Source organism: Nyctibius grandis, chromosome 4 (genome assembly GCF_013368605.1).
Source record: "Nyctibius grandis isolate bNycGra1 chromosome 4, bNycGra1.pri, whole genome shotgun sequence".
Taxonomy (NCBI): domain Eukaryota; kingdom Metazoa; phylum Chordata; class Aves; order Nyctibiiformes; family Nyctibiidae; genus Nyctibius; species Nyctibius grandis.
Window position 1 is genome coordinate 84,559,244 of NC_090661.1, and position 15,105 is coordinate 84,574,348.

The 15,105-nt window shown below is 41.8% G+C and overlaps 1 protein-coding gene across 1 annotated transcript in view; it reads right to left on the reverse strand.

Moving 5' to 3' along the window:
* Nucleotides 1-9,364, reverse strand: part of FRMPD2 (FERM and PDZ domain containing 2) — a 55,948-nt gene extending 46,584 nt beyond the window's left edge. The window contains exons 1-6 of the mRNA XM_068397436.1: nt 9,241-9,364; nt 8,581-8,738; nt 7,548-7,613; nt 6,130-6,315; nt 5,130-5,256; nt 3,645-3,776 (exon numbers count right to left, since the gene is read on the reverse strand). Of these exons, the coding sequence (XP_068253537.1) occupies nt 3,645-3,776; nt 5,130-5,256; nt 6,130-6,315; nt 7,548-7,613; nt 8,581-8,738; nt 9,241-9,364 (793 nt within the window). The remainder of the gene's footprint in view (nt 1-3,644; nt 3,777-5,129; nt 5,257-6,129; nt 6,316-7,547; nt 7,614-8,580; nt 8,739-9,240) is intronic.
* Between the last annotated feature and the right edge of the window lie 5,741 nt (nt 9,365-15,105).

Below are 15,105 nucleotides of genomic sequence, written 5' to 3' on the forward strand. Positions count from 1 at the left end.
TGTGTTTTCACCTGTATTTTTGGAGTTTTGTCTTACAATATACTGAGTACAAACAGCTACCAATGTTTCAGTGGAGACTGACAAGCACAAATTCACTGGAATAAGCCTTTGTCAAGTTTATGACCAAACTTTTTTAAAAAAGGACTTAGAAAACAGGCTCCTGAGTTTACCTTCAAAATGTGGCACTAGGTATGTGACTGACATGTATGCATCACAAAGGGAGCAGCTACAATTTCAGGTATTTATTGCTCCTGATATTGATTGCAATTCTGGAGCTTCAGAAAAGCAGTGCCTTTGAGTAGGAGAGTACCAACAGCAGTTGTATGAGTAACCTCACCTTCCTCATCCTTGGGGCTGAGAGGCTATTACATGTGTTTTTTTCCCCAGGATATATTAGCTTTCTCTCTGTGAATTATCTCCTGGCAAACTTGTGATAATGCAGTGTGCACCCAGTTTTTTTGCCGTCTTTCCTAGGGAAATTAGTCCCTTGAGATGATGCTCGATGCTTTTAATTTTTGCCTAGTAAATTTTAAACCTTTCAAATTTGGAAGAGCATGGGTAGTATGTTCCTATGAATTTCATGACAATCAGCAGCTGGATATCATAAACCCAAATTAATGATTCTCAGTGAGAAAAAGCAAGAACTACTCAGCAGTTTTCTGTTATTTATGGCATCAGTGAACTAACCAGTCAGTGTGCATACCTTGTTGCATTGTAACTGATGCAGTGGATGCTAGGGTTATTGCCTTAGGGAATAAATTTCTGGGATAAAAAAACCACACATGCTTACAGAGCACATTTGAATCCATGCCACAGGAGGACCTAGTACTTCATTTCTCACGGAGGCTCATAGAGGGAGGAAGCCTGCGGCCTCAGAAGAAGTCAGGATAGAGGAGGAATCTGTCTTGGTTGATGAGGGCTGGGTCAGGGACCAATTAAGCAACCTGGACGTCCATAAATCCATGGGCCCTGATGGGATGCACCCGCGGGTGCTGAGGGAGCTGGCGGAAGTCATTGCTAGGCCACTCTCCATCATCTTTGCTAAGTCGTGGGCAACGGGAGAGGTGCCTGAGGACTGGAGGAAAGCGAATGTCACTCCAGTCTTCAAAAAGGGCAGGAAGGAGGACCCGGGTAACTATAGACCAGTCAACCTCACCTCCATCCCTGGAAAGGTGATGGAGCAACTTGTTCTTGGTGCTGTCTCTAGGCACATCAAGGATAGGGGGATCATTAGGGGCACTCAGCATGGCTTCACCAATGGGAAGTCTTGCTCAACCAACTTGATAGCCTTTTATGAGGATGTTACCCGGTGGATAGATGATGGTAAAGCTGTGGATGTGGTCTATCTCGATTTCAGTAAAGCGTTTGACACGGTCTCCCACAGCATCCTCGCAGCTAAACTGGGGAAGTGTGGTCTGGATGATTGGGTAGTGAGGTGGATTGTGAACTGGCTGAAGGAAAGAAGCCAGAGAGTAGTGGTCAGCGGGACAGAGTCCAGTTGGAGGTCTGTGTCTAGCGGAGTTCCGCAAGGGTCGGTTCTGGGACCAGTTCTATTCAATATATTCATTAATGACTTGGATGAGGGATTAGAGTGCGCTGTCAGCAAGTTCGCTGATGACACAAAACTGGGAGGAGTGGCTGAGATGCCGGAAGGCTGTGCAGCCATTCAGAGAGACCTGGACAGGCTGGAGAGTTGGGCGGGGAGAAATTTAATGAAATATAACAAGGGCAAGTGTAGAGTCCTGCATCTGGGCAAGAACAACCCCATGTACCAGTACAAGTTGGGGACAGAGCTGTTGGAGAGCAGCGTAGGGGAAAGGGACCTGGGGGTCCTAGTGGACAACAGGATGACCATGAGCCAGCAGTGTGCCCTTGTGGCCAAGAAGGACAATGGCATCCTGGGCTGTATTAGAAGGGGTGTGGTCAGCAGGTCGAGAGAGGTTCTCCTCCCCCTCTACTCTGCCCTGGTGAGGCCGCATCTGGAGTATTGTGTCCAGTTCTGGGCCCCTCAGTTCAAGAAGGACAGGGAACTGCTAGAGAGAGTCCAGCGCAGAGCCACGAAGATGATTAAGGGAGTGGAACATCTCCCTTATGAGGAGAGGCTGAGGGAGCTGGGTCTCTTTAGCTTAGAGAAGAGGAGACTGAGGGGTGACCTCATTAATGTTTATAAATATGTAAAGGGCAAGTGTCAAGAGGATGGAGCCAGGCTCTTCTCAGTGACATCCCTTGACAGGACAAGGGGCAATGGGTGCAAGCTGGAGCACAGGAGGTTCCACTTAAATTTGAGGAAAAACTTCTTTACTGTAAGGGTGACTGAACACTGGAACAGGCTGCCCAGAGAGGTTGTGGAGTCTCCTTCTCTGGAGACATTCAAAACCCGCCTGGACGCGTTCCTGTGTGATATGGTCTAGGCAATCCTGCCCCGGCAGGGGGATTGGACTAGATGATCTTTCGAGGTCCCTTCCAATCCCTAACATTCTGTGATTCTGTGATTCTGTGATTCTGTGAAGTAAATTCTGAAGTACAGAAGTAAACTTCCACTTCTGGGTCTGGAAGCTCAGGACAAATGCCCCAGGCAGGATGGAATAAAAGGCTGAAAGCAGATGGGAGGGTGGGTAACTGTGGAATGGAGAATAGAAATGGGCAGGAGTCCGAGAATGGGGAGCTGGCATGGTAAGCTTGTTTTTTTAGGAGACCCTGATGACATTGGGCAACAGCAACTTTTTGCTTTTGGGCAGTGTGAAGGTCCTGTCTAGGTGTCCCTAGCTCAGATTCCAATTTAAACATGAAGATACACGTGTTCTGCAGTACTCCCCTTCCTGCTGAATTCCCTTCTTTGCTTCATAGTATCCCCCTACATTTTGATTTAAGTGGCTTGGGAAGGATCCTGACTGGTGTCTACCACAGTGAGTTCACTGAACAGATCCTCTCCCAAACAGTTTTTTTCATGCTGTTCCTGCCATAAAAGGATTGAAAGTGGAGCTAAAATTCCAACTCTGATATCTCTGGACAAAGTAAATCAGAAGAGCAGCATTGCAACCTGGCATTTAGCACAACAAAAACAACACACTGAGCAGGAAATACGCAACGGCTTTAGGACAAAAATGAAAAGAAAACAAAGGGTTGTTTGGTTGGTTTTTTTCCTCTAGATTTCAGAATTAGTCCCTTTGTTTTTGAATGGGCTTGAAGAAACATTAATCCCCACCATTCAAGTCTCAGGTATTATTCATAGATTCAACTGATTTCAGTGCTGCCATCTTGACATTGCCCATCATATGCATTTGTGGGGTAGCTCCACCATTTCTTACCTGGTTCAAGACCCCATGTGCCAGAAACATGCTGTCAGGCTTTGTGATCTGCTGAACAGCCTCACTTGGCAAAGGGGGCATAAAGCAAGAAAAAAGTGATGGTGCTGCATGGTAATGAGGGAATATGTAGCTTTACAGTACGACACAAGTAAAAAGGAATCCAGTATAAAGGGATCTTTCTTCTCTGCAGCTTAGCACAAATATACCTCCCTAGTCACGTAACAACAAGTGCATGGGAGTGCCTATCACCTGAGCATACATGGGTAGTCTCACATTTCAGGGGACAAAAGAGATGAGTACATAATTCATAAACATAATCTTTCAGGAAAATCTTACCTTTCCCATGTCCTCGGTTAGACAATATCAAAGACGTACTTTCAGAAATACTATTAGAGTCACTGTAGTCCACAGAGAGTTGTCTGTAATCTTCTATGGACTGACTGTAATTCATTAATCTGGACCCTTTGTCTGGAAACAGAAAGGAAATATGGTGAATCACATACTTTAATTATAAATCATTGTATCTGCATGATAATGTAAGTAACATTTAGCTTGACTAATTTTTATATAGTCCATGTCTGTCTGTCTTCTAACCCTGACTTCAGTTCCTTAAGGACTGAGGAAAGTTTGGTAAATTCATTATATTACTTTCATAATCTTATTCTGACCCAAAATAGTTCTCATAGTTCTCCTCAACAATTCCAATAAAACAAATCTAATACTAATTCTATTCTGCATGTTTAACTGAAAGGTTGTAAAGTGCAGATAACCTGCAAAGTTCTCCTTCCTTATATTCTGAGGCTGAAAACCTTCAGCTTTCTGTGTGCAGAATGGACATTGCCCAGACACAATCCACTACCAGAGTCAGCTGCAGAAATTCCATTAACGAGCCATCCTAAGTCATTAGGAAGTACATATTTCTGTTGCACCTTAACTTTACTTTGGTTGCATTGTCTCTTGTCCTTACCCAGAATCTGTCCCAGAACTGGACACATTCAACTGGACACGCATTCAAGGTGCGGCCTCACCAGTGCCGAGTACAGAGGGACGATCACTTCCCTAGACCGGCAGGCTACATTATTCCTAATAGAGGCCAGGATGCCATTGGCCTTCTTGGCCACCTGGGCACACTGCTGGCTCGTGTTTAGCTGGCTGTCGATCAGCACCCCCAGGTCTCTTTCCGCCGGGCCGCTTTCTAACCACTCTTCCCCCAGCCTGTAGCGCTGCATGGGGTTGTTGTGGCCGAAGTGTAAGACCCGGCACTTGTTCTTGTTGAACCTCATGCCCTTGGTCTCGGCCCATCTATCTAACCTGTCCAGATCCCTCTGTAGGGCCTTCCTACCCTCTAGCAGATTAACACTGCCACCCAGCTTGGTGTCATCTGCAAATTTACTGAGGGTGCACTCAATCCCTACGTCTAGATCATCTATAAAGATATTGAACAGCACCAGCCCCAGAACTGAGCTGGAGTATACACTGGAATATACAAAGTACAAAAGCAGTTTTGAAAGTAGCTTTGTTTTATATGCCCAGGTTTTATGCAAAGTGCTTTAAGGGATGATTCTGTGCAAGCTGATTCAATATCATTGCTTCACAGCCCTCAGATTACTGTCCTTTGAGGAAATAAGGAACAGAAACCTTGCTGACTTGCCTCAGTCTTTTCATTATGAAGTAATTTATATGTAAAGCAATAAATATCCTATCCAACACTACATGTAATCACTACAGCATGAAATTAAACAATTCACCCAGCTTCAGAAAGATTCAGAAAAGGCTGGCTGTATCCTTATTAGACAATTCCTATTATATGTCTGTCTTTACCTTGGTGAAAATTCATTTGGGAGGACAGTGGTGAGGTGTCCGATATTTTCTCATGCAGTCTTTTCCTTATTGCGTGACTTCTGTTAAGCTGAGAGGCTGTGTTGTCTTCAGTGACTACCCGCTCTACCTAGAAGATAGTAGTATTGCAAGTCAACGTCATATGATATGTGGACTTCAGACTCTCATACTGAAGTGATCCTTGCCCTCTGCTTGTCAGAGGCTGCTGATTTGCTTGGTATAAGCAACTTCATCTTCTCAAATTAACATAAAGCAGGACTGAGTTTTGATGGCTTCATGCTCTCATGCTAGCTGTGTTTAAGAGGGGACACCCTCTGTTATAGTGAGAAGTAGAGTAATAGAGAGTGCAAGGGAAAAGGTCATCTCATAATGTTAATGAATACTGGTTGAAAACAGAAAAAATATTTGCATTGTGTTTCTTCCAGTTTCATTCAGCTTGTCAACGAAGCTTTGTTGATACTTCAAATCTTGAAAAAGACTCAGGTGCTCACTTATTAAAGACTTCACATGGTCAGGCTTGATTGCACAGCAAATGTTCAGCTCCATTCAAGGATGATGAATGAAATTCTCAATGTGATGTAAATGTGATTTCTTTGAATTTCACAAAGAAAGTCTGAAACAGAATGGCAATGGGGAAAACTTTTCTCTTGTGTAAAGTCCATTCCTTTGGCCAATATGAAGTCTCTGTAAAGGTTATGATTGCTTCAGTATTAACCAAAGAAATTAAGATACTATAAGCGCAAAAGTTGGATTTGTATAATTTCCCAGGAATGTAAGAGTGGTGTGAGAGATGGCTTCATTCCCTCATTTGCTTGTACACATGCCCACTCAATTTCCTGCATAGAAGCCTGGAACCAAATCTCTCACCTCCTTAATTTATACTAGCATTAATTTCAGGCAGTTGCTCACCTGTATCCCATGTTGCTGCTCACCTCTCTCACTAAAGAAAAGGAGATGATTAGAGTATGAGAGTAGTACCTACCTCACTGACACTTCCCCCAGCAAACTCGACCATTTTCTTTATGTAGACATTTGCTGGTAAGGAAGCAGATTCCTTCTGATGTGCCTCATATGCTTCCAGAATTGATTCAGGAGAAAGTCTTTTATGTGGCAGATCTTCACAAAGCATCAGCAAGAGCGTGTGTAGTTGGTCACTCAGCTGGAGGGACTGAGTCAAAACGGAGGTACTGTTAAATGACATTTCCCAGTGATCTGAAATCCTATGTAAACTAGGACCAGGAATTGCTGTAAGCCTTCCACCCCGGGGCAAGAAATGGGCACTGAATTCCGTTAGACTTTGGGAAAATTCCAGACAGGCAGCATAACAGCACTATGTGGAGCCTCTAATGGGATCCAGGATAGCCTTGGAGGGAACTGGCATCTGCAAGGAGGGTCGTCATCCTGTATAGGGTCTTCTTGGTGACAGATAACAGCTCAGACTGGTCCACAGCTTTGCTAATTAGACTGTGAATCTTAAAGATTCATGCAAGTAAGATGATGTAGCATTAGCTTCAAAAAGGTGAGGAGTTATACCAGCCAAAACTGTTGCCATAGAGACCAGATACTTAAACTTTAGAGTCATTTAGCTTATAGAGCCTTTTCTCTTAGACCACATATACCCATGAAAGGGAGGTTAAATCTACTAAAATCTTGTGCTCTCCAAATCAAAAACATGCAATCAAAGGCATGGATATAGAAATGAAGCAAAATGTGTGCTACAAATCTTTGAAAGGATTCTGGGTAAGCAAGAAACGCAAAATTTCAACTAGCAGAGATGCTGGTAGAATTTGCTCAGAAATGAGAGTTATTTAGTTTTATTCCAGCATTGCATTCTTTGAAAAAGCACATAAATGTGCACAGTACCACAATCATGCCGACGTGATGTTTTTCTTTTAGCCCTTCCTACTCTAGAATTATAGAATCATTTTGTTTGGAAAAGACCTTTAAGATCATCGAGTCCAACCGTAAACTCAGCACTGCCAAGTCCACCACTAAACCATGTCCCTAAGTGCCACATCTACATGTCTTTTAAATACCTTCAGGGATGGTGACTCAACCACTTCCCTGGGCAGCTGATCCTTATTACAGTCTTGGAATAAATAAAAAAAAATAAAAGCAAGGTACAATTCGTCTTAATGGGAACAATTCTGTTTTTTGAAGAAAAAGAAAAAAAAAACAAACAAACCAAAAGGAAGGTAAAGATGAGGCCTAACTAAATTCCTGATTTGGATGCACTAGTATTTTTGGTGAAGTCTGGATCTTGACACAAGCTTTCCAGTTCTTTCTAGTGGTCCAAAACATAAAGCCCCTCTTACTGAGACTTCAGATTATGCCTCTCAATCTTTGAACCTACCAATATAAGATGGAATAAAAGAAAACAAAAATGTTTGTGTTACTGGCCTGGTTTGGAGGAACCTGGTAGTCTACTGACCAATAGAGGGTCATTCCTAAGGAATACACCAACATCTGTCAAAACAGAAAAGGAAACCCTTTATGAAGTCAACATAAAATACAGAAAAGCCTTATACTAGAGAGACCATCTTTTTGTGTCTTTGGTCACAAAATGGCAGAAGCCAAACAGATAATTTTTTAAAAACTAGACTAGAGGAAACATATATAAAAGTACAATAGTGACTCTTGGATTATGGACTAGATAGCATGCAATGAGTGTTGTTCAGCTTAAGGGGCTGAGCGAGGCTGCCCTCTATCCAATGATGCAATGAGTAGGAAAAGAAATCTGAACTTCTTTCTTAGTTTTGAAGCTCTCTCATTGGTGATTAAAGCTCCTCCCTACCTGTGGTACTGACTAGCAGTCATGTCCAGGAAAAGGATTACTGGAGTAAGGGTCATCTATTCCAAAGGTTCATGTTTCTGCATAGTGTCTAAGTGATCAGTTATGTGGGAGTCTGAAACTACTGTGTTCTGCATGAGGGAAGTATGCATTGATGTGGTCCTAGTGGTATTTAAAAATTCTAGGTACCTGAGTGTTGTACCTTACTGTTTTGCCAGAGACACACATTTGTCAGGGAGAAGAAAAGTATATTGTTAACAAAGCTGAACATATTTCTGACTTCCTGGGAGTGCTTCCACTCTCTGATTGTATAGATACTGCAGTCCTCCTGCTTCTGGGATTACAATTACCGTATCTGGTCAAACACCATGTTCATAGAAATATTATTCCTTTCGAGGGCCCTTACAATTAATACATTTCTGCAGACCTTGAGAACTGATGTTCAAAATTGATTTTGATGTTGACATGCATGCTAATCTAATGGCGAGCTGCAAGATACATGTAAGTCTTTCCAACTGTCGCTTAATTTGTTTAGTGTTATTAGAAATGGAGTTTGACCGTAGATACCTGGTATGCTGCATTAAAACCCACAAGCTTGTCTTCATAAGGTACTGTCAAGATTTATTTTGTAATATACCTCACCTTTGTCAGTCCGATGTGCTGGTTTTTACTTTGTTTGTGGAGCAATTCTGGTGCACTGAAAGGGACAGCTTCCATCTGAGATGCATTGTTTTGGAAGGACAAATTTCCTTCAGCAGACAGTAGTACTGACCATGGACAAATCACACAGATAGCAGGGTCTGAAAAATATTGAAGAAGATAATGGAGTTCTTAGTGTTGAATTCACTGTGTCCAGAAAATCATATTGCTGGAGTCTCACCTGCATATCTAAACCCATCACTGAAGTTTCCTGGAGATGTATCCAGAAGTCAGTGGAATCATGTCAGTGGAATACATGAAGGACATGATCCTAGCTGGCACTGCACTTTCTGTGTGCACTTTTCTTTAGGAAGGAGTTTTCTGTCCTGTTCCACTGTTCATAGCTGTACTTAGATGGATTAATATCTGATGTGTAATTTGGAAAAAAACAAACCTATGTGAGGATCTCTTATGCAGGCACAGCAGTCTGCATGTAATCCTAGCAGCAGTGAAAGTTTTCTCATTTTTATTAGCAATAAGCTATTATTGCCATTAGTGCTTTTTGTCTCAAAAAAAAACCCCAAACAACCCTCAAAAGAACTAAAATAGCTCAAGAATGAATTTCCAACAGTAAGAACTACAAGAAGATACTTTTCACCTCACCTTTGTGAAGGTCCTCCAGAAGCTGCACTGTGGCCAGGTACAAGAGTGCCCATATTTCTTCTTCCTCCAGAGGGCTTCCTTTTGCCCACAGGACCTCAGCCAGTGTCACACAGGAACTGCTCATGCCTGCTGGTATAGAAACCTAAAGTAAACTGAATTGCTCAAAGCAAACCATACTGATTACAACTGTACCCTTCTCTCACAATCACAGAATCATAGGATCATAGAATCATAGAATGGTTTGGGTTGGAACGCACCTTGAAGATCATCTAGTTCCAACCTCCCTGCCACGGGCAGGGACACCTTTCCACTAGATCAGGTTGCTCAGAGCCCCATCCAACCTAGGCTTGAACACTGCCAGGGAGGGGGCATCCACAACCTCTCTGGGCAACCTGTTCCAGTGTCTCACCACCCTCACAGTAAAGAATTTCTTCCTAAATCTAATCTAAATCTAATCTAAATCTACCCTCTTTCAGTTTAAAATCTTTCCCCCTCATCCTATCACTACATGCCCTTGTAAAAAGTCCCTCTCCAGCTTTCCTGTAGGCCTCCTTCAGGTATTGGAAAGCTGCTATAAGGTCTTCCTGGAGCCTTCTCTTCTCCAGGCTGAACAACCTCAACTCTCTCAGCCTTTCTTCATAGGAGATGTGCTCCAACCCTCTGATCATCTTTGTGGCCCTCCTCTGGACTCATTCCAACAGGTCCATGTCCTTCTTATGTTGGAGACCCAAGAGCTGGATGCTCTGGGACTCCAGGTGAGGTCTCACAAGAGCAGAGTAGATGGGCAGAATCACCTCCCTTGACCTGATGGCCACGTTTCTTTTGATGCAGCCCAGGCTATGGTTGGCTTTCTGGTCTGCAAGCGTACATTGCTGGCTCATGTTGAGCTTCTCATCAGCTATCACCCCCAAGTCCTTCTCCTCAGGGCTGCTCTCAATCCATTCTCTGCCCAGCCTGTATTTGTGCTTGGGATTGCCCCGACTCCCGTGCAAGACCTTACACTTGGCCATATTGAACTTCATGTGGTTTGTACGGGCCCAGTTCTCAAGACTGTCAAGGTCCCTCTGGATTGCATCCCTTCCCTTCAGCATGTTGACTGCACCGCACAGCTTGGTGTTGTCGGCAAACTTGCTGAGGGCGCACTCAATCCCACTGTTCATGTTGCCGAAAAAGATGTTAAACGGTGCCGATCCCAATACCAACCCCTGCAGAATGCCACTCGTCACTGGTGTCCACTTGGACATCGAGCCGTTGACTGCAACTCTTTGAGCGCAACCATCCAGCCAATTCCTTATCCACTGAGTGGTCCATTCATCAAGTCAATGTCTCTCCAATTTAGAGACGAGGATGTCATGCGGGACAGTATCAAATGCTTTGCACAAGTCCAGGTAGATGACATCAGTAGCAATAAGATATATTTTGTGAACCACCCTGCTTCTTTTGTTCACAAAAGGTAGGTATTGTTGATCCCTATCTTAATCTGAGTAAGAGTAAATAGAGGGGACTGAACTAAGTGACTTTCTGTAATCTTTTTCAGCCCTTTTACTCATCATTCGAAACCAATCACAAGATTCTGTGGGGCAAATAGTTTTTGCTCAGGGCATCCTTCATGAATATGTGCTGTTCAGACTTTGTGAGTGGTTATCTGAATGGTAGGGCATTGATTTTGCTGTTTAATTGGATGCTTTTGTCTATAAAAACATGACAGTTAATCTAAGAGAAAAAGAATGGCAAAGCAAAAGAGATGCACTGTAACATGAAAGCTTTATAAACACAGTCCAATAGAGTTGAACTCCAATTGAGACTCATTCATTGCTCAGCAGTTCGATCAGTAAAAGCTTGTAGACTCTTACTGCGTTCATTGATGACAGATTTTCTTGGTCGGATACCTGAGATGCAGAACTTGCAGTTCATCCATACCAATATACACATAAACTTGCTTTGTTTCCCTGAAGCAAATTAAAAGATGATTCCCTCTGTGAGCTGCTGAATAGCAATTTAGTGGCTCCCAGCACACTGTCCTATCTAACAGGTACATAACACTTGGCGTACTGCAGAAGAATGTTGGTCCACACACTCTCCCTGTTTTGTCTCAGCTGCAATGCAGCATCATTTAGAGAAAGACATCTTGTAGTAAACCATAATTTAATGTCTTACCTATTGGAAAAGTATTTTCTTAATCCCAGCCAACTAGCAACTAACTTGTGGTTTGAAGTGTCAAGGTTTCTTTTCCTCCTAATATTTTATAATACCAAATACTGTCAAATAAGGCTCTTCATAAATGGGTCTGATTTTTCCATTTCACCAGTTTTACATTTCTGTAACTTACTAATCTAGGCAGAGCTGCTCTAGGTCTACACATCTGTAAGGAAAACTGAATCCAAGCTTAAAATGTGCTAAAGATTTTTGAACTTAATTTACGCTTTTGCTGTTACTGTCCTGTAACAGTGAGCTCTATAGGTTCATTGTATGCTATGTAAATAGGGGCAAAATGAGAAAAGTTGGAAGTGATCCATCTATTACTTTGAGGTTTTGACATTGTCTGCAGACTACCAATTGAGGACACTAGAGCCTAGGATGCTACTGTCATGTATAGGGTTATAAACACAACTGTAAAATGACTTCACTTACAGCCTGAACACAGATCTTCCCCCCCTAACAATGTCTTCACCCTCTGTACACAGCCCACTTACTGCTGCCATTTGCTCTCTGCCTGCAATAGAATTTAATGTGTCTTCCAGCTGATTTCTTTGCCAGCTTCCCGTTTATTATGCAGTCTTCAAAAAGTCACTGCAAGACCATTACAATGTTCTGCGGGACCAACTTGTTGCTGATTAATAGACTACTCAGACTTTGATTCATGGGGTCTTGCTCTGGCTCACTAGCTTCCAAACAAGGAATCACAACATTGGAAGAATGATCCCTCGCTGCAATCACTACGGGATTATGGAGCAACCTAGTGATATTTTAAACAGAACCAGAGTCCTAATTTTAGTCTCTGTAGCTTCAAAGGATAGTAAAGCTTCTTAAAAACCTAACCTTAATTAGAAGCGACAGACAAATCTTCTTAATCTAAGCCATCACCATTTCTCTTAGTAATAAATTACTGTGATAGCATTTCACTTAACCCTGTGGTACCGGGACTAAGCAATCAATTCACATCCCCAGAGTGAGAATCTGTGTGGCTTCTCCGTATGAGTAATCCACCAGACTGTACTGAGTGCTGTTTCATTTGAGACCGTGCTGGGGGAAGGAGCACTGCATCCTGTATTTTGGATAGAAATGCTTATACCAAGTGATTTCAGTGCTGATATTTCTAACTAGCTTAAGTTACTCAATAAGCAAGTATCCAGAGTGCAGGCGTTACAGCTTTATAGAGCCCAGGTGAAATCAGCAGTTATACCAGAGCAGCTTAACTTTTGTAGTGAGTATTTTTTCTACAATAATGTCTCAGATTAATACTAAGTATGAATTAAATGAATTGTGCTACCAATGATGTGCAAACTTCTTCCAAAAATTATTAGATTGTATGGCCATGGAAATCATAATCTCTTTAAAGTGTAATAAATTATTACTTTAATGCAATGTAGAGTTAAGCAATGTGTTATTCTACAAGCAAATTGGCAATTGATTTTTAAACACACTCAGAATGCCCTGTAATTTTGGGCTGTATTTTTGACTTGTTTTTCAAGACCAGCATGATCTGATATTTGACAAAAATATAACTCTGTGAGTGCTTGGAGTAAAAATACATTTCATTTCCTTTTATAGCCAGGCTACACTGTGTATACAATATGAGAGTAAAAGTGATATAAAGATGTTGTTATCATTGTAGCACTGCACATGTTCATGGTCCCTCAATTTAATAAAAGCTGTGATCCAGAACCAAAAAATTCTGACCTCAAACAAGTTACAACTGATAGGGCAAAGCAGACAAATTAGGAGGCATGGAGGAAAAAGTTAACAATAACCTTGCAAAACGGGACTTGATTGTTTGCAGTAACACTACGCATCAGGAAATGATCCTAGATCTGGTTGAGCCTGCAGGGAAAAATTAGAGCAGCAGAATGTAATCACCCACTTTGGAGTTCGGCCAGGATATAGAGGTTAAAGTTTTTGTGCCTGTAAAAAGTAGCAAAGGGTTTTCAGTGCCAATTTGTGCTTGAGGTCAAAGACAAATCTTCTGCTGACTTCTGTGAAAGAAGGTAGTGCCATCCAAAGGCAAATTAGCCTAAAATATCCTCCCCATTCTAATCTTTGCAACACATTCATTCATTACATAGACAGTCTGAAGTCAGTAGATTTTCCCCTGGAAGAATTTAATCTACTCTTCTTGCATAGATATGAAAGCTACACTGAGGTGAGACTAACCCATCATTTTGCCACAAGCATCCACCTATTTATCACATTTCTTTATAAATTATTTTATTCTATTTTGGTACATTTTATTTTATCATATATGCAAGTGTTCATCCAGTCACTGAAATCTAGGGTCAATGAAAGAAATTGAATTGATTATAAAACATAATGAACTACAGCCTTGCATCTGGATTTAACACTTAATAACAATCACGCATTAGTAATTTCATAGGCCCAGGTCACTTAACGTGCAATTTGGCTTTATTAGATGTGGCAATATTATTTAGTAAAATGTAATGGAGCAACTTGGCTTTTGTCAACCTTCATCATTACTTTTGCTGCTTTGTTGACTGTATAAAGGCAACAAAAGAGCTAAAAACTATTACTTTTGTAGGGAAACTGACTTTCCCTTATCAAACAAAGTCATGTGAATTAAACATCCTCAAGGGGAATGGGACATCTGGATTCCTAACTAAATGACAGCCCTTTTCACGGAAGCCTATCAGAAGGAGTTTACTGGGAAGTTGGTTCAGCTGTAGAATCAGTTTCTATAGTATGAAAGTCTTAATCCATTACCTGGATAATGGTGAAAAAACAGATGAAAAAGGGAGATCATAGGACACAGCAGTGAATAAGATGGTGAGGAAGGAGAAATCGGGTTTAGGTTTTGAAAATATGGGGTCAAGTTTGTTTCTTGTGTACTTTTAAAGGCATGAAGCAAGAACAGATCTCCACCATTTGGGCATCCTGAAGAATAACTGAAATGAGAACTTCGGCAAAAAGTTTGTGTATAAGGATTAACCTTGGGTAGGAACCAAGCATTCTGTGAACTGGAAAGGCTTCTGTCAAACTAGAAATGCCTTTCAATTTTTATTGCCTGGAAGCTGTTCTTGCAGAGGTCTTGTCTTTCTTCTGACTGAACATCCAGTTCTGCTTCATTACTCTACCTGTCTATTGCAAAATACCTAGCTGGAAACTTAACCAGCTTTTAAATTGCTTAAGGGTGTAAACAGATGTAAATTTTGTAAACAGTTTTGTCTGAGAAAGGTGCATTGTTTGTTTATGGTTTGGACATAAAAACCCATCACAACCCCTCTACTAGCGGTGACTATCTGATCTTGACATGAGTGAGCCAGAGAGGTCACAGAAGTAGGTGCTGTGACAGATCTGAGAGGTTATTAACCTCAGCCACTAACCTCACTAAAAGAGTATGAGTGTAGGCTTGTACTGAGAGTCAAGTGAGAGGGGACTTGGAGTGCATGGTCTTCCATTTGCACCACTATATCCAGAAAAAGTTGTCTACTCTACTCACAACAGTATGTGTAATCTGGTGCAAACCCACTGCACATGAAGACACATGAAGCTGGCTAATACTGATTTTGCTTAATTTAACCACTACGCTGTGTGAAGTATCTGAATCTCCATTGGTCACTTTCAAGGGCAACTTTAGAAGTTGTTTCTTTTAATGTTGCATTGAAGGACATACCAATAAAATTACACACAAGT